The following is a 20,886-nucleotide window of genomic DNA, read 5'->3' as shown; positions in this document are numbered from 1 at the left end:
TTTTTTCACACAGTATGTATTTTAAATGGGCTTTTCAAAATAACATCGGCAAGCTGCAGAAAGAAAGGACGTGATGTGTTATTATTCCATCATAAATTAATGTTGCATGGGAACTTTTTCATTTATGTGATTAAAAAATAATCATTGAAACAACTATTGTATTTTTTCACTGGATCATATGCAGAGTTTGCAATAAATAAATGCTGCAGGTGGAATAACATGAGATTCATTAAATGAAAACCATTAATTCTTTTTGAAGATGTTATGTTGAAATGTTTTGAACTTAAACTGATTTTGAAGGAAGACATTAAAAACTAGACTTGTTATTATTCTGCTTGACTTTTTTTATCTTGGTCGCAGTCTCATTTCTGTTTTTAGTTTTATTTATCCTCATTCTGTTTGCTTTCTTATTTTGCGGAGAATGTTTTTTGATATAGACATCTTAAAATATTTTATATTGCAAATCGAGCTGTCATTGTTATCTTAATTCAAGATCTGATCTTATTTTGAGGAAATTTGCTGTTATTACTTTTAATTGTGTATCGGTCAAAATATTAAAATAAACCTTATACGTAAACAATAATTTAATGGATAAAACTTCCTGTATAAATTTTTTTTTAACCGCTTAGATACAAATAATAAAATGTCATAGGCATAAATCATAAAATAATAGACATAAAACACAAAACATAAATAGACATAGATCATAAAACGTCATTGCTGTTATAATTCAAATTATTTATAAATTTTATTTTTAACTAAAGACCGTGTAAGTTTTAGTTATCATTGTGCACTGAAACATCAGTTTATTTGTGTTAATTGAAGTAATGTTAGTACGCTTTGTTTAATCTGATGAGTTAAATTTTTATGCAAATCTTTATTGAATTCTGGAAGATATTTATTACAGTTTTATGCTAATATTCTTTCCAAAACAAGACTGAATGTTAATGTATGGATTTTCTCTTAAGTTTAAACTTTAAAACTGGATGCTTGCTTCTATGCTTTTGAACTACAGCATTTTTAAACAACCTAAAATTTTTGCCAAAATACTTATTCTTTCTGTAGTTGGCTCGCTGTCTCTTCTCAGATATTTAAGAGGCTGTCTGTCTGAGCAATCTTTAAATAAATATCGAAAATATGCTCAGGATAAAGGAATAGAATGATTATATGGAAGATATTTTGAGGCATAGTATTATTCCTACCTATAACTGGTAACGTTAAATACAGATAAACGCTTCTAAAATGAAATGAAATGTCATGTTTCATCTCATTAGTTGATCTGACAGTGAGAAAGGAACTTCTTGTTCTTGAGTAATTGCTTATATTATATTATTATGAGAGGGAAAAAATATACCAGAGTATTTTATTGACACATGTAACATGAAGATTAAAAGATTAAATTCACTTGCTACATTAGTATTTACTGCTCGACTTGAATATAGAAATTCTGCTTTCAGCATTTGAATTTAAACTTTAAAACTTAATTTTATATTGATTTACTGAAATTTAAAAATTTTTTATAGTATTTTTCAAACCACTAATATATGGAAAATGTTTATTTTATTAACTGTCTTCCCCTTATTTTCAAATGCTGAATTCAGAAAAAATAATAGGAGTATTCAATTTTCTATTGTTTAGATATATATTTGGGAAAACTTCTAAAATTTCAAAATTTAATGTGAAACTAACTAATTAAAATAATGTATATTATTATCATTTGTTCATCATTTAGATTTTTGCAGGCATTTACAGAATTCGATAAGAAAAATAAGGTGTGGAAGTATTTACATTTTATAAGCAATGGGAAAAAGCTAACTTATTAAAGAAACATATGAACAATCAATCATTATTTATAATTCATGCTTTCGGAAAGTATTAAGAATAACTCTGAAATCATAGCTCAGATCAATTTTACTAAATTGTATTCAGTATCTCTAAAAAAACATTTTTGCAATTAAAGATGTGCTACGTAAATTCAGTGCTGATTTATAAATAATTAAGAACATAAAATCACTGCTGTTTAGTATATCTTTCAAGTTTTTCCTTTTGTATTTATTTCAGTTTTCGAAGCCTTACCTTTTCGTGCATTAGATATCAGAATGTATGTATATAATAATGTTTTAAAATAACTTGAAACATGCAAAATTTAATTGAACAGAAATGTAAGTGGTATAATAAATACGCGGCAGATTTTAGGATTTTTTAAAGAAATTTTTGATAATGAACTGAAAAAAAGAATTACTCCTCGTTTCTAACTAAAGAATGATAAAGTGCTATATCCAAGATACATTTTAGTTACTGTTGAAGAGCATTTAAATTCCACTGACTTTTCTCTGAATAATAAAAGTGCGAGGTTTTCGTTTAGAAGTATCTATGTACCCTTTGTTATTATTTATTTAAATTTGCTTTCAGTTTACATGAGACACTTGTACACACACATGAGCAAAATGTTAGAGCTTACAAGATATACTATACAAATTAGTGTACATTATTTTTTCAATGGGCAAAATATTTATACTATTAAGGCATAAGCTCAACAAATGTACTTTTAAAATGAGTGGGGAAAAATTCTTTTGTATATTTCTGGTAAGTTTCACTAAACATAAAACAGCTGTGAAACATTAAATTATCCAAAAAATAAATTTATGGAAATAAAATGGCCATTAATAAAGCCAAAATTTTATAGAGCCTTATATATATATAAAGTATTTATGAAGAAAACTACAGGTATATTTTTATGAGTGTGCTTTGTATAGAAGTGGTAATCTGCAACGAAAGGTAAGTATCTCTTATTGCTTTTGCTTCTTCTTAAGATAAAACATATAACAGTAATTCATTTTTTAAATTTATTTAGTTATTTGATTATTAAAATAAAAATTCGTATTTTTGAATTACTTTAAAATTGTTTCTACTTTTCATTGCAGTGATTGCTTTAATATAAAATTCTACAATTTTAAAATCATACATATTTAGAAAATTGATTTAATTAATGAAAATTTTTTAAAAATTTTTTTATATTTTAGCTTATCCCATTTAACAAACTATGGAAAATTTCAACCCATGAATAGAACAAATGTGTGGATGGTGTTTTTAAATACTTGTAAAAGTTTAACTTTGTCTGTTTCATATATATTTTATTTTACTTATTAAAAGCACAGGTATATGAAAATCATATGCGTTTAAAATGACATTTCTACATTCGTAATGTGCGTATATTATCTGCATATAATTATAGAAACACGGTACTAAATAAATTTATGTATACCCGCGAAAATATTTGTAGATTTCATTAAAAATGCGCGTCTAAACGCAGTAGTATAAGAAAATATTTGATTTACGGAATTTGTTTTGCCAAACATGCACATATTAACGTGCATAAAATATACGAAGTACAAAATTGGGAAGATTTTCATATATGCAATAAATATACATAAATTTTCACCCAGAATTTATGTAAATCTATGAAATTTACATATATTACACATAAAAGCTACGAATAAAGAAATAAAAAATACGAATAAAGTGTGAATATACTTAAAGCTTACGTATAATTTACATATATTATAACGTAAAAATATGCTACTATTTTTCATCCTGACAGATTTTATGACATTTATATGTTCAAGTTGTACGTTTTTTATACAAATGCATGCTGCTGAGCTCTGGAAGTGTTATTAAGCACTGATAATCTCTTCTCGGAGAGCCTTGAGGATCATACTGATACAAGAATGAAACTTATAATACTTCTTTAAACTATAATTAAGCAAATTACTGAAAGCATGAAATCCCATTATGATTGGCGCATACAAAGGCCCACCAGCGGCCGAGCGGTTAAGTCACCAAGCACTGGTAGTTTGAGTTGAGTTCGATTCCATGCGAACGGGCTGACTGCATGTGGGTTTTCCCCGTTTGTAACGGGGATATGAGCCAGTTTTTCATAGGGAGTCCTCCACGAAGGCATCCCTCCCCTTAGGCAGATAATCATTGAGTGCTTTACCCTAGTTAAATAAACCTACCACAAAGAATAAAGGAAATTATACTCCTTATTAATGTCAAATTCTATGTTTGTTCGAAATTATTAACTTTTTTTTCTGAAATTTTGCTGTTAAGTAAACCTACGTATGTTTTAATTATTATTTTGTTTCATAACATAATTTTTGAGGCGTAAACGCTGATATTCGATGTTTTCAAATATGTATTTGCATAGTAAAATGCTACGCTTTATCTTAAATTCATAAATTTCATTTTTATTTTACAATTTTTTAAAAATAAATACCGCTTTTGGTGCATTAGAAACGATTACGATCTTTAATTACGATCTTTAGTGCATTAGAAACTGAAAAATCATTGCTGAAATAGGAAAAAATTAGGACTGAGATACAGTGACTACACACTGAGAAGTCTCAAGTCCACACTAAACTGTTGCGCCACTAAGGAAGAGGCTTAAGAGCTTTATTTCTTAATACTGAACGTACATACTTGCGATCCAGTTTAGTGAAGTTTAAAATGTGAACATAGATGAGAAATAGCTGGGAAAGTAGAACAACCCTTTCCCCGTTCTGAACGGTGGAAATAAATTCAATTTAAAGCAGAATCAAAAGAAAAATTAAATATTCAGAGTAGATTTTTATTCAGTTTTAATGCAAAATAAGTTACGAAAACGATTAGTAAAGACCTAATGTAAAGCTAAGCACTGAATTTAGAAGACATGAAAATTTCAGCGAGTAGAGGAAATGTATTCTCCCGAGGACACAGTAAACTCTCTCCGAGACAGAGTTTTAATCCCGCATATTTGCTCAATCTGACTTATGGCAGTTTTTTTCTTAGCCGTTGTGTACTGTAACTTTTTTACCTGCTCAGTGCTTGCAGAGGGGGAAAAACACTTTCTAGAAATGTGGCCATTGAATTTCCGAAGATTCCTGAATTACTCTTTCGAAAGTAATGAAACCGCACCCTATTGGCTGACGCTGTATGCATATCCGTTTAATGTAAGGTCTCAACCATAAGGAAAGCCAAGTTGACGGAAGACCTGGATGGCAATTTCGGAAAGGAGTGCAGTAGGTCAGCAGGGAGAAAGTGCCGGATAGACGGAAACTAATCAAATAGCGTGCTTTGAGGAATAATCTCGGTTTTTCCTGGTGGATGTTGCACAGTATCGCGTGGTGTCCCGATTTGAGTGGTAATGGTCAGCAAGCGCAAGGTTATTGAGAGTAATTTCTCACTTTCACCGAGTTAGAACCGAACATAATCAAAATGAAGTGTTTCGCGTGCGTGCTACCTTTGTTGTGGCTCGTTGTACTCGCCGGCGAGTATGAGGAATACATTGAAGGATACGATTTGGTTCATGACATCGGAGGAATAAACCAGTGCCATGAAGGAGTTTGGCACTTAGCGAGACGTAAGTCATTTTGCATTTCTTAACTCAGAACGCCCACAGTATTTAATCTTCTTTTAATAACTGCATGCTTCAAATAGATTAATTATTGAGATAATTAAGCTCCTTCTTATCATAAAAAGTACGAGGGAAAAGAGTTTCCGAAAAAATTCAAGTGTTCTTAAAAGTGTTTAATAAAAAATTTTTTTTTAAGTTTCATTTTCTCTCGTGACTGTTAGCTGAAGTGGTTAGCCAGCAGCTACTAGCAGAAATGTTATATTAGCTTATGCAGAGCAGCGCCTAGACATTTCTTCACCTGAGAAGAGGTAAATTCCGCTCCTATGGTACAATCAAATTAACTGAATCTCAGTATTTTTAGATTTAAAAAACTTAACGCTACTAAATCTTATAACTTTATATTTATAATATTATATAATCATAAAAGTGATAACTTTTAAATGGAAACATTAAAAATTAGTTTTTGGATAATAAACAAACAATACAGGGAATAATGTAAAGAGCATTATGTTTAGGTTTGGGATTATTTTGTAATTTAAATTTCCTTGTTTTTGACGAAGTAAAATGGGGAATAATTTTTTTTTCAAATCTAGTTGTTTATTTAATTTATTAGCCGCTTGTATGGCGAGATGCTCAAAATAATTATTATTAAAAAGAGAATATATATATAAAGATTTTAATGACGCTAGCTAGTGTAATTTCACAGGCGTAGCTGATATTTCGTAATAGTAAAGATGGAATACCATGTTTATAGCTGGTAGATCGCTTAGTTTCTTAATCAATAACAGCCGTTTTGAATTTGAAAGAAAAATTAAATATCTTACGCTTTGCTCTATGGCAGTATCCTGGCCGCGGAAGATAAAAATATTTTATTTCCGACAATCGGAACACATTTCTTTTAAAGTGCTGAGTCTATTTAATTCGAAAGGTTTAACATTTTGCTTTGCTGAGCGGTAAACATTTCATTTAACTCGCTGAGTTTTCGGTTAAAATTTGAAACATAAATTATAAGGTATTTCTCAAGGCCTTCTTATTATGCCTTCGTGGTGTAATGTAATGGTTAGCACGCTCGGCGCGTATTCGAGATATCCGAGGTTCGAGTCCCGGCAAGGACATTGCTAATTTTACATGGATCTTGCTTCGAAATAACCAAACAGATCTACAGTGGCGTCCGAACTAAAATGTGGTGGATGATGATTTTTCCACCACTAGGATTTGGCAATTGGGTCTCGAAATTCCCAGTCTCCCTTTAAAAGGGGAGTATATAAGGTATTTTCTCCCTCCTTTCGATACGCCTTCGTGTGTAGTGGTCAGCACATTCGACGCGTATTCGAGAGGTCCGTGGTTCGAGTTCCGGCGAGGGCATTGCTCAATCTCTCCTGCTTCGAAATAACCTAATGTCTCTACAAAATATTTTACTTTTTACGCAATAGCAGCACATTGCTTTTAACTCGCTTGCTTCCTGATCAAAATTTTATTAAATTTACACAAAATATGAAATAAATAAAAAACAAATTCAAAATTCAAAATTCGGGTTTCGAGGGGCACTTGTCGAGTGCAGGATTATACGAGTTTTAAATTTCGCGTTCTAGGTGGCGCCGTGTTTTCGTAATGGGAGAATTATAGTCTTCATTATTTAAAGATAGAGATGCTCTGTAAAGGAAATAGTGATACCTGAAAGATTTTTCAGATGTGATTGAACTAAACTGTATTCCTGAATTATTTTTAAAGGTATTGATTTTGCTTTGGCAAGCAGAATTACAGAAACAGCAAGTTTACAGCAATAGCAGAATTACAGAAATAGCATTTTTATAACTATATATTTCTGATGGAATATTTGGAGCACTTATGTCATTTGAATATTTAAATGCTAAGTAAGAAGCTGATCTTTTTAAAAATTCTTTAGCATCCCTCCCTTTAGGAAGAGAGGTCTCGTATGCTTTCCCAGACTCAACCTAACCTATCCTAATGCAACATTTGAAGTATCACAACCCAGTGACATTAATTTTTCACCAGTTCTAAACTGGAAATCGGAAGCTATCTCGCATAATTTTTGATATCTTCGATTTAGTTGCAAAACTAAAATGTCTATAATTTCTTTCATTTCCGCCATGAAACAATATTTTTCTAACAAAATTAGTTCTTTTATCTATTGATTTTTGAAAGTCTGATTTCTTAATCTTTTTTTTCAACTTCTGTTCTATATTCAGTTGATATATTCACTTTGAAAGCTAAGTTTTCATATTTCTCAAGTTTGATTTCTCGCATTTTCCGTAAAGGTAAAGGAAAATCTTTCGATTATGATAGTTAAGCTTATTCCGTATGGCAAACATCTTAGGGAGAGGATGCTTTCGTGGAGGACTTTCGAAGGGAACATGCTCGTACTTTACGTCTCACGTGGTGAAAAGAACTAAGTCATCCATTCAGTCATCATTCTAACCCATTCACCTGAATTCGACATTAAGTTGATCCCTCTGTTAAGCGCGCAGCTTAATGCGTATTTAAAATTTTCGATTGTAGGGCTTTATTTGTTATGGCAAAAATGTATTATGTATAATTCAGATTAAGAAAGAATTTATTATAATTTAAACAAAGGTAAATATTGTAGTAATTAAAATTGAAAAACGGAAATTTAATGGATTTTTTATTAAGGTTTAATAAATACGTGTTATAGTTTTTTTTTGTTTTTATTTAAAAAAAAATTAAAGCTGGTGATGTTTGCTTGGTGCAATATATAACGCAACTCTTTGTAAGCAGCTCAGAGTTTTTCAATGTCTCTCAATAAATGCCATCTTCTTCATTCGTTCGGTTCAATCTCCATTGCAAAATCAGGCAGATCATGAACCTTTTTCGGCAATTCGTTTAATTTATTTAAAGATGCTTTAATTTCTTCTTTATCATAACTTATTCTTGACTTTTCCTTCTTCCATATATGAAACGCCTTTGCTGTCAATTGCTTTTGAAATTTATGGGATTTCTTTGACTTCATTTTCAATCTGTGGAAATCCTTTAAAACCGTTCATAACTTCTGGCGAGAACTTGATGTCAGCAAGCATTCGGTGTTAATGAATGAATCCTGAACCGCGTATGAGGGAAATTCCAACGTTGGATAAATCAACTGGAAACAATTAAGATATCGCGTGCAGAGGATTTTAGTGTTCGGGAAATCCGCCCACGGCAAGTGTTTACTGTATTGAATTTTATGAAGACATGCGCACAATTTTAAAATGATTTATTTAAAGAGGCCTAATTAGATTTCAGCTACTATAAATATTTATCATTCGATGCCTCATATAAATTTGAATTTTCTATATGTGTTAAGAAATAATAATGAGCTAAAAACTATTTAAATATATGATACTGACTTTTGTATCCAATATTAAATCGCTAATTGTTAGTTAAATTCCTGATTTGATTTTGTTAGCTGCTTAAAGAACATACGAGTTGCGGAAATGCTCAAGAATATAGCGCCCTTTCATTGATTTAAATTCGTTACTTTGAAACGGTGCCTCTCGATATATTTCAGAACTAATTAACTCAGAAAATTAACTATTGTAATTTATTTTTTAAATGTATTTCTAAACTTTTCGCAGTTTATTTGGAGCTCTCCTAGCTATTCACCTGAGGTAAGTGCTTCACTTGCCTCATTCTTGTCCCGGCTTTGATCTTACGGCAGTCATGTTACGGGTTACATTCTTCAAGTATAAAAAAGTTCTGCAGCATAAAGAATGGCATTAAACGACGTCGGATGCATCGAAAGAATAAATGTGTGTCGCAATTAAAAAGTGTCAACTAATAATATTATGGGAAAGCAAAGTAACACTGACGTTCGGGTGAGGTTTACTGTTTATTGGAAATGGAGTTAGGGAGTATGCATTCAAGAAATTTTGCTTTGTTTTAGTCAATTATATAGTAACGCACACGAAGATTGCCGGCCTAGGTAAAGAGATGCTTTCGTGTAAGGTTTTCTAAGGAAAACTAGTTTGTATTCACAGAACACATGAAAAAGTTCCTTAAAAGACCATGCAGCCACCTCGTTTAATGTAAATGAGTAGATTTTGTGTTTTCCTTTATCATATTTGAGTTCAACAAAAATTATTTGAAGTTGCGTAACAAAAGTTAACGGAATATTTAACGGAAAAGAAAAATTAAAATTACTCTCCAACAAGCCAAAATTTCCTTGATGACAAATAATAAGTAATCCGAATGCCCATGTAATTGGAATTATTGATGTCGAACTGAACTCCAGATTTCTGAGAAAGACATTAAGATACGGAGTTAATTATCTGAAAACTGGCTAAGCAGAAATGGAGAAAGGCCTATTTTCGTGGGTGATTTCTAAAGAAAATTTGCTGGTTTTATATTGCACTATCGGATAAGCCACTAAAAATGTCAACGTTGAGAGTTTTTATTTTCTCGGTCGCTGATGAGATAAGGATGACAAAAGTCACTTTCGAAATTTTAAACATTTGTAGATGGCGGTGCAGGGTTATAAAGTTTATGACTATATAAATTCTATGTCAGAAGATGTCCAAGCGCATACAGAGATTATTTGATCATCATGAAACTTAATATAAGTTATGAGAAGATAAAAATGAAGAAATGAATAAACTAGACTGAATCAATTCATTTATTAGCAAATATAAGTCCGGATGCTTTACATTATTAATACGATGGATAACTACCATTGGCATTATACTAACGTCGAATACGTTCTTGCGGAATCCGCTGCCAGATAATTTATGACTGCTTAGTAAGTTTTTGCACGTTGCGCAAAAAACGCAAACAAAACTCTTACTTGCGTGTTAACAAAGCGCATACACGTTATGAGGGTTAATAGAGCATATAAATACCATCATTACATAGCGATGCCCCAGTGTAAAGATACCAGAACCTTGCGAATTATACGTTTTTAAATTAAAAGTGATTTCTACGAGCGTGAGACCACCTTTGTGAAAATTTTTGTTTTGAAGGATTACTTACCAACTTGCACAAAGGTGCCAACAACTTTAGAATATCGCAACCGATGAGGACAATGGAATCTGGGTTCCGGCAGCCTTCTTGCGGCGGTGTTTACTGAAAATACACACTCAAGAAAAGGTGGATAAGAGTAGTTCTAAATGATGTTGTCAGTGTGCTTAGACAGCCCCTACTATTGCAGGGTTGTCCCAGGGCATCATCAGATTATTATCTTGGGTTTTCCGCTACCCTTTTGGTGGTCATGGATATGCTTTCCGTTGGAAGGCTTGATAATAACATTGGTAGACTGCGCCATCGCTCTAAACCTAGGCGATTCTTAGCTGTTTGCCATCCTCTTTCTCTGAATATGGCAATGCGATCTATGTCGAACACGCTCACTTGGTCGTGCTGTTATCTCGTAGTTCAATTCTCTAATGAAAATAACAAATTTATAAATCTGCATTGACCCATCGAAAGAGCACTCTGCCTAAGGTATGTTTTGGAGTGCTTGTTTTTCGGATCCACTCTGTGCGTTCATTGGCCATGTATCTTCCATCGCTTGCATATCTATTCCAAATAAATGGGCAACGGTAATTTTTCAAGTTGTGGAAGACCCTTTTTGTTAACTCAAAATGTATTTCGAAAGGATATTTCTTCAAAACTTCAATGTTAACATTCAATTTTTATTTTTATGTTGCTGTGTTTTATTTTAAATTGCTAAGCTGACTCAGATGAGATTTTACAAAACTCAACAAGAGGCCCCTTACCATTTTAACATGATTCTAGAATAACTCTTAATCGATTTTATTTTTTAGGTTCAACTGTTCAACAAGTTACAAGAATTAATTTTTCAGATGAGTTAGAATTACTAACTGAATTTCGTTTTGTTTTGCAAAATGAGTACTATTTTCTCAAAGGCAAAACGTTAATATTAAAGTTTATCTTTTAATCACATTATATTCTACTGAGGTATTTTTATGTTTTTTTGTTGTTAAATTTAATTATTACATTACATTAATATCAGTGTTGTATGAAATTCTTGTTTGAAAGCTGACAAAAATTTTTCTAATATGCAAGAAGCGTTCTTCCTTGTGTACAAACTGTATGAGAAAGGCGACTAAGGGGTTTGTTTTCAAAAATTTTATTCCTTTACAAATATTTATAATTATGAAGTTTCTTAAAATAAAATGGAGAAGGAATCCAAACATTTATATGACCTTTATATATAAAAATTCAGTTAATAAGGTATTCATTATTCTTTAAATAGTTAAAATTAAATGATTTCACGTCAATGTGTGAAAAGGCTTCAGACATAATAGAGAACAAATGTATTGCTTTAGCTCTAATTTTTGTTAATATTTTGAATGTAATTCGAGACTTCAGCTGCAAAGCAAAAGTTGCTCATTTTGTTGATTTTTGCCGAAAACAGCACTTATTATTTAACGAATAAAATAATATTTTATTTTGGAAAACTTTTGTTTGGATTAATTTATGAAATCAAAGTAACATTTTGCAATATCTCCAAATTTTAAATAAAAACCAGATTATAAATATATATAAATCTTTAGTAGAATTACCATGATTGCAGTATATTTTAGGTTACCCGATAACTATTTGCAAAGTGATCTGGAGTACGACAGCAAAGTTATAAAAAATAAACCCTTATGTTACGTTAAAGTTTAAATTATTGTTAGCATAGCATAAGAAGCTACTTTATGTAGTTTCTCTATATATTAATTTAAATCCTGTTAGCATTTTTTTAACCTGCATTGCAGTTTTTATTGTCATATCAATAAATAAAAGATAGATAAATATATTCCTATTATATATGTTATTTTGCAGAACGTTCAGAGAAGAAAATGATTTTATTAAAAAATCCTGATTTGAGCAGTCCTAAAGTGCAGTTTTTGATTAGACTAATTTTCTTGCTACGGCAAAGCACTCTATACACCGAAAGAGAGATCTACCTTTTTAGAGTCGTTTAGAATTTTTCGAAACCAGGAAACCAGAGAATACTATTGTGCCTTCCCGGGATTCGAACTCAAGACCTCCCGATTGCTAACCGGAAGTCCTTCCAGTTACATCACGAAAGCATACGGTAAGGAGGGAGAAAATACATCAAATTCTCTCTTCTGAAACTGAGGGACCAAACGCCAAATTTCGTCGGTGACAATATATTGTACACCACATTTTAGTTATGGCGCCAGTGTAGAAAGATTTGGAATGTTTCGGAGCAAAGAAACCGAAGAAATGGATGTACTTCCAGTTACATCGCGAAGGCACGCGATGAGGAAAGAGAAAAATCTTTACAGCTTCATGAAGGATTTTTCAAAGGATAATGGCTCTTCTCACGTTACATATTGCAAGTCTGGACAAATAAGAAATATTTTAAAGTATTTTGAAGTGTGATTCTATCTTGTGTTAAGTAAAGGCTGCTGCTTTGAAAATTTGAAACGTAATTAGTGTACGCATTTCAGGAAAATATTGGTAATGTAACCAAGGCTCTCTTCTTTTGGTGGCTGAAGTTTCTATGTAGATGTATCTCAGTTATAAATCGGTGTATATCCCTTTATATTAACTTCCAAAATGTTTGACATTGAATTTATTTCAGAGAAAAATATAAACATTTGAATAACTCAACAAGTTTTATTTAGGGCTTATGTGCACTCATCTAATTTGTGAGACTCAACGCACCTATCCAACTCTGCTGGCAAATTCCATTGTAGGCATAACATTTAGCAAAAACTGCTTTTGAACTTCTTGATTCACTGTTCGCTTTAGATTATTATAAGATAATTATAAGATTTATATGATTATAAGGCAATTTTGAAGATTAGATGATTTAGAGATGATTATAAGCCAATTTTGAAGCGAAATGCAACATCAACTAGAACTGTTTCTATATCATACAAATCCCCGAATTACTGAATGGTGTTCCAAAGAGACTTTGGTAGGCGAGCAGTAAAATCGCCGAGCACTGGTTGCTCAATCCAGGTTGAAATCCCGGCGAACAAGGCTGGCTGCATAATAATTTTCGAGTAATTCTTATCAATGTAATAAAAAATTCTAAAAAAGTCTTGTTTGAAAGCTGACAAAATTTTTCTGATACAGAGGAACACGTATAGAGGAAGGAAGGACTGGAGAGGTCCGAACTGGTTTCCCCCATTTATAACACTGATACTCCCCTTTGTCTGCCAAAACATGATTTCGATTAAAGTTTACAGGTTTTGACATGTTCAGAGGTACAATTTTGTAATTATGTCGTAAATATAAGTACAAACATATGTATTTTCTTCTTGTTCAAAATTTCAGATCCTCTATGTGAATGTATTTCGGACATTTCGAATACATTTTTAAAAACACATAATTTATTCATAATGACATTTGAAAACAGTTTTAAGCAACATTTCTTTCCGAACGGAAATAAATCCTATACTTTTCGCGTTCAGAACATTTTTAATTTCAATAAAACGTTTCCAAAAATTTTCGATAATTACATTAGAAAGAAATTTTAAGGTAATTCGATTTTAGTAGGTTAATGGTTACAAATATTAAAATCAAGTTTTATTGGATTAGTAATATTAAAATCACGCATTCGGTCTTCTGTATTAACACAGACTTTTTCTGAAATATTTTCCCAAATATGAGAGGATTTTTCAACTTCTGAGGTATTTTTGAAATAAAAAATATAATAACTTTTAATGTAAAATATATTTATATTCATTATACACTGCCCTCCAAAAGTTAAGGAACAGCATGTTTTTTGTGCCTAATTTGAGAACGAAGCAACATAGAAACAAGAAATATACAGGATATGTTCACTAAACAGTTCCTTTAATGAATGCGACATAGAATGTTTCTAAAGTTCAACACAAACATGAATTACAACAAAAAATTGCACTCTTTTCAGAGAAATCCAGTCTTGTAGAAGCAGGCTAACAAAGTTTTTTGAGAAAAAAAATGGGGTAGTTACATTGTAGAAATGGGTTCTAGTAAGGAATGTGTCCACCCCTAGCTGCAATACATTGGCGGCAGCGCCGTTCCATGCTTTCAATTAAGTTGTCGGTCAGTGAAATGGGAAGTAACGAATAATCCTTGTTCAAGCTCATCTAACGACCTTGGAGGAGGACTTAAAGTAGCAACCTGTCTCCTAAGGTAATCCCAAAGATGCTCTATCGGATTCTGGTCTGCGGATTGAGCTGGCCGTTCCATCCGCTCCATACCGTGACCCTCAAGATATTCTTCAGCAACCCAAGCTCGGTGCGGTCGCGTATGGTCATCCATCAGAAGAAATCCAACACCAACAGCAATGGGATATGGGCAATTGATATTGATCAAGGATCTCGTCTCGATAACTCACACCGGTCAAAGTTCCTCCATGGAATACAAGCGGATCAGTGTGAACTCCGAGAGAGATCCCAGCCGAAACCATTATTCCACCACCACTGTAATTTTGTCTTTCCACAATGTGGGATTGGTTGTACCTGGTGCTATGTTCCCTCCAGATCAGTTGACTCCCTGAATCACTCTCCAATGTGAACCAGGACTCGTCTGTGAAGAGAACAGACGCCCGTTGTTGACTGGTCCAAGAGACGTGTTCTCTTGCCCAGCATAAACAGACACCTCTGTATCCTCGGGTTAAGGGGACAGAAACATGTGGTCGTCGCATTCAGACTTGTATTGTTCAGGCGTCTCCGCACTGTAGTAGCTGAGATTCTTCTTCCTATTGCCACTAAATGATCTGTCACTGGGGAGACATTGAGGTTATTTCGAAGCAGGAGACATGAAAAATGACCAAGCATTCACCAAGACTCAAACTTCGGACCTCTCGAATACGCTTCGAGTGTGCTAACCATTACACCACGAAGGCGTGCTAAAAAGACGGGAGAAATATCTTATACCCTGAGCTGAGGCACAGTAATTTTACTCCTCCTTTGCGTCGAAAGAGCTAAATAACGGTATCGCGCAGGTGTTGTAACTCTAGTTCTGCATGGAAACATGTCTTCTAGAGACAGACTCCTCGGATTAAAACTGATTCCATAGTCGCTGTACCACACAACGAGAGACATTGAGATGTCTAGCAGCATCAGCTTTGACATTTCTATGCATCTGATATTCCGCCACCTCAATGAATCGGGCAAACAACTTCTCCTGGACATTGATAGATTCTCCTGGATATTGTCCACGAAACTGTAATAACAACTAAAGATCTACACTCGTGAACAAAAATTACAATGTTTGCATTTTGTATCCAACTCCTATATAATTATTCACTTCTATAAAATAATGTTTTTGGATATATTTTCTTGAACTTGGTTATTGTCATGCATATGAACTCTGAATACGTTACTGACATTTTTTGTAATGGTGAGCTTTGAAAAACTTGCTGTTCCTTAACTTTTGGAGGGTAGTGTATTATGCTTTCTAACATCTTTTAGTATATTGTTTCCCAGTACGAACAGTTCTTGCTTAATTAATTTATAAATGTACTAGTCAGCCGAGTTTAAATTTATGTTTACAATTAAGTATTAAGGTCATTATGTACCAGGCATGACTAAACTGCGGCTCTCCGACACTTTAACTATGGCTCGCGACTTGCTCTCTCTGGCCTGTTAAGTGCGACGTGCTGTCAACAAACAATAGCTTAATTTTCGACATATAATCTCGTTTTGGAATAGAAAGCATGCGTTGAAGAGTTTCTTTATTAATTATTGTTTGGATTTCTTAAATTATATTATGTATGTATCATACATGGTACATTCAATCAAACTGTCCTTTGCAAGTTTATCGTCAGAATAACAAACACAATTGCAAATAGCTAAGTTTCTGCCAATTAATATCACATTTTAGAGCAGATAATGACCATCGTTATGCACAAAATATACAATAGGAGGGAAATTTAAAAGTAATGCAGTCTGTTTTTTTTTTCTCAGGTTAATTTCATTTCAGGCAGTTCCGGCTTACATTCTTTCTGTATAAACCCTTTGCTTCACAACGACAGCCGTGATCCATTGTCTAAAAAGATTTACTATTCCTCCTAGGGTATTAGTTTTCAGTCTTTGAATAGCTTGGTAACTATTGGGGGGAAAAAAACTCTTTCTTGAAGGGAAATCGCTGTTTACGTGATGGCTATTTTAATTTGGGGAAGAATTTGAAATGTTGGAATTTTATAGCTAGTCTTTTTATAGTTGTCTTTCGAAGTTAATGCCTAATACTTAAACATGTTAGGTAATTTTTGTGCAATGTTTTTTCATATTTTTTTTGGATTCGCTGATACTAAATGCTTCAGTGACAATTTTTGCAAATGAAACACATATTTCCATTTTCACATCTTTCGCAATAGCCTTGGTAACCGTAGGAATAGATCGTCATTCACATAACCAATGGTTGAACACGTTGAAAATTTTGGGGTTGCGGAGAGTTTGGCCTCCACTGGGTTACTAAGATTTCAAGTCTGGTCAAACTTTTTAGTTCAGGTTTTATCAACTGCCGTTATTCGCGATGATATCTTTCACCTTAATCATCAAATATCGTTTCAGTAACAAACATTGCACCAAGCAATGAGTGAACAACAGGACATAAATTGTTTCTTCTAAAACACAGCTTCCGTCAAAATGCTGATAGTAGTAAAATCGGTTTAGTTCGTGATTTTTTCTCACATCTTAGCTTGACGAACTTTTTCTTCTTTTTAGGCCCTTCACAAATATTGCGTTAGGTTAGAACCATTGCTGGGCACTCTGCCGCGCAGTGTTTCTAAAATGTTTCGCTTTTTATTTGACTCATATTAATTGAGTGGGAAAATAAAGTTTCTAGTTTTCATGCAAGAGCCTGAAATATTAATATCTTATGCTATAATAATTTTTATTTCTCGCATAACAGTTTCTTTGCTATGTACGCTGTTCCGCATTACTTATGTTATGTTTTCTAAAGCGATGTCTGGGAGTTAAAATTTAAGAATAATCATTGAATTTGATTTCTAAAATGAGTAACTTATTCTTACTCAAATAAAAAACCTTTTACAATACGTATTTATGAAGATCAATACACATTCTTTCGACTTCAGTTCACTTCTAATAAAACCAAACAATAATTTTGAACGAAGAGGAATAAAGGAAATGAAAAGAAAATGCTTGTTTCTTACCTGAAAGGAGAATGCTCAAATGCATCGTACAATAGTTTCAATTTTATAATTTGTTGGGACATACGTTTCTGAGCACTAAGTAGGAGAAATACACTGAAGTGCCACTGAATTAGGGATAGACATGACTATGCAAATTTTATAGCGCTGCTCGGCATCTGTGATCTCGGCATCATCACGTGAGGAAGTTGTGGTAAATGCACATATAGCTAGTATTATGGTTGTTGTTAATCAGTCGTTTCAATTGCCAGTACTGGTAAAACTTTTGATTTAGACAGCTTCAATCTGGGACAGATAGTAGGCACTCGACGCATGGGCTATACAATTTCCAAAATCCTCAGCGGGCTAGGATTTTTAAGGTCGACAGTGTCAAGAGTATACCGAGAATACACGGATGATGGAAAAAAGAACTAGCCATCGGGTAAATTGCAAAGGACTATTAACCTAGAACAAGCGTGGTGTGAGACGGCTCAGCCGTATTGTACATAGTCAACGAAGCCAAACAAGCCGTATTGTACATAGTCAACGAAGCCAAACAAACCGTATTGTACATAGTCAACGAAGCCAAACATTAGCTCAAATTACCACCCAACTGAATCAGGGTGACAGTCGTACAGTCAGTAAAAGGATTGTGCAAAGCTCGCACACCATATGGGCTTCGGAAGCCGTAGACCCACGAGAGTACCTTTGCTGAATGCATGCCATCGAGCTATACTTCTTGCCTGGGCAAAATAATACAGAGAATAAATAGACTCTAGTGGACTTGAAATGAGTAGCAAGGGGTGATGAGTCTCGATTCCGACTAATTAATACCGATGGGAGGCTGAATATGGCATCAGACTCATGAAGCCATGAACCCTGTATGGCAGATTGGAACTATACAAGGCCAATCATGGTCTGGGAGGTTTTCGTTTGGCAGTGTTTGGGATCTTTGATACTTGTACCAACCTCCCTCAATGTGATTCGGTACATAGAGTTGCTGGGCGATCATCCGCATCCATTTATGTTGTCCTGTCATTCACATGGAAATGGAGCATATCAGCAAGATAACTGTGCCTCTCACAGGTCCCGGTTGGCAACTGCCTGGTTGGATGAGCATTCTTCTGACTTCTTTGTCATAAAATGGGTAAAGCCCTGACTTAAAATTCTACTGAGCATCTTTCCGACATTTTGGAGAAAGGTTTGAAACCTCATCACACAACACTAACGACTCTTCCTAAATTATAGACAGTTCTATGCAATGTATGGCAAAGACTTTCCCGTAGAATGTTTCCAGAAACTTCTTGAATCTATGCTTCGTCGTTTGGCAGCTATTATAAAGTCCAGAGGAGGCCCAACTAGTTATTGACTAGCTATCCCTAATTCAATGGCACTTCAGTGTAATATTTCGCCTTTTTATGCAACATATTGTTACGGATTTTGTATTCATTTAGATATTTTTAGTAGAATTATCATTAAAATTGTTTTATAGATCCGTGCAATTCAGCACGAGACATATTTCAAAAAAAGCTACGCCAGAAAAGTAAAAATACAGGGGCACGCTCATTTAACATTTAATAAATAAATATCTCGTAATTTATTTTTTAATTTGAATAAATGTAATTGACTACTATATTAACTGTAACCGTTATTCTACTCTTTCAGCCTTCCAGAAATTGCTAGAACTATCTCACGTGGCCGATTTATAAAGCTATAAAAGCCGGAGAGAAACATCTCAGCTCAGTTGTTGTTTAGATCAGAGTTTCTTAAACTGTGAGTCGCGACCCCCCCTGGGAGTCGCGGGACCATCAGCAAGGGGTCGCCAAAAATTTTAGCAGTTTTGATATTTCTTTATCTTATAATAATTTTGGAATTACCAAATATTTTTATACAGTATATCTGAAAATAGATAAAGATAAGTCAATACAGACAAAAAAAAAAAAAAAAAAAAAAAAAAAAAAAAACACGAAAATGTTTCGACGCATTCTTTTTATAATATAAATGTTCATTTTACTTGCTTTGCACGTGACGGTGTCATTTCGTCTGTTACTTATTTAAAATCTTCACATTGTTCTATGTCTTAAAATTAGAAATTAAAGTTTGTGACCTAAAACTGCAATAGTATATTACAATTGCGAACAAGTGAGAAAATTGACGCCTGCGTCGGATTTGCGCAATGATTATGGGGTCCCACAAAATTTTCGTAAATATTATGGGGGTCCTGGGGTCGCGAAAAAATCTCAGTGATAAAAAAGGTTCGCGACAGAAAAGTTTAAGAAACTCTGGTTTAGATAACTTGTTTGTTGATTGTAGCGAATTCACGCTGAGATCGGATTAGCTTTCTCTGCGCTTTGAATTGCGTTCTATTTAATGTTTTAGTGACTTAAAATACAGCTACTGTTTATATCGCGTGATATTGTGATATTGTACGAATATCTTTGAGGAATACTCCAAAAATTTGATATATTTCTTGCGATTAGAATAAATTTTTATATCTTTTCATCTGACATGTGCATTCAAACTATTACAAACCCGTACGCACGCAACGGTATTAATTACATAAGAAATCGAAATTTTCATTAATTTACTTGCTCTAACTTGCTGTTCTTGTATTCTAATTTGCTCTTCTTGTATCCTAACTTGCTCTAACTTGTATTCTAACTTGCTGTTCATTAATTTTTGAAATAATATAAATATGGATTTTGCGGCTCTTGGAAAATTCAGCCATGGCTTTCGAACTTTCATGAATCTACCATGCGGCTATCACAGTGAAGTCTGGTCATCCCGTTATATATTTAGATGGTATTTATAATCTTTGTATATTTAGATATATTTAACGACTAGCTTTCTTCACAGTAATTTCACAGGAATTTATGAATAAATAAACACTTCATTTCCAAATAAATTTATAAATAACTTAATTATATTTACATATTTAATTAGATGCAAAAGCATATTTTTTCGAAGGATACTCATATGCATTTAATATGCAAAGTTTTCCTTCAAGATCGCCCAAATTCTGCACAACCAGATTCCTCGCTTGCAATAAAATATGCTCAAAATTCTGTACCCGTACGATCCGTAGTTTTCTAGATAAATGTGAAAGAAAAGTGCGGCAGCATATCCAGTGCACGAGAAAAAACTTTAAACAAAAACATTAGGATTTGCATATGTTTACATATGAAGATTATAAAGTTTGACTTTCTTTTCTTTCTTACAAATGTTCGATAACTTAACTTATTATTATATCTGTCTATATATTTATTAATTTGAACAAGGTAGTGTGCTTATAAGCTTTCTAGGTGATTTTATTTTTCATTTAAGATATGTGAGTGATTACCCTAAGTGATTATTTTTCAATTATGTACGCCCTAAGAGAGTTTAAAATTATCAACTGTTATGCCTTTCGACTAAACGT

General features: G+C 33.1%; 1 protein-coding gene across 3 annotated transcripts in view; it reads left to right on the top strand.

Annotated features, from left to right (window-relative positions):
• The first annotated feature begins 5,102 nt into the window (after positions 1–5,102).
• The window catches only part of LOC118199176 (pancreatic lipase-related protein 2-like), a 94,300-nt gene continuing 78,516 nt past the window's right edge, over positions 5,103–20,886 (top strand). Inside the window, exon 1 of one of the 3 annotated variants that reach the window (XM_035370995.2) lies at positions 5,103–5,398. In XM_035370995.2, the coding sequence (XP_035226886.1) occupies positions 5,254–5,398 (145 nt within the window). In that variant the 5' untranslated portion in view covers positions 5,103–5,253. The remainder of the gene's footprint in view (positions 5,399–20,886) is intronic. The other 2 variants (XM_035370987.2, XM_035370981.2) reach the window with 2 other exon arrangements.

This window comes from Stegodyphus dumicola, chromosome X2, assembly GCF_044657685.1.
Source record: "Stegodyphus dumicola isolate Sdum_Otavi_A_Nest chromosome X2, ASM4465768v1".
Lineage (NCBI taxonomy): Eukaryota > Metazoa > Arthropoda > Arachnida > Araneae > Eresidae > Stegodyphus > Stegodyphus dumicola.
This window is presented reverse-complemented; position numbering and strand designations above follow the sequence as displayed.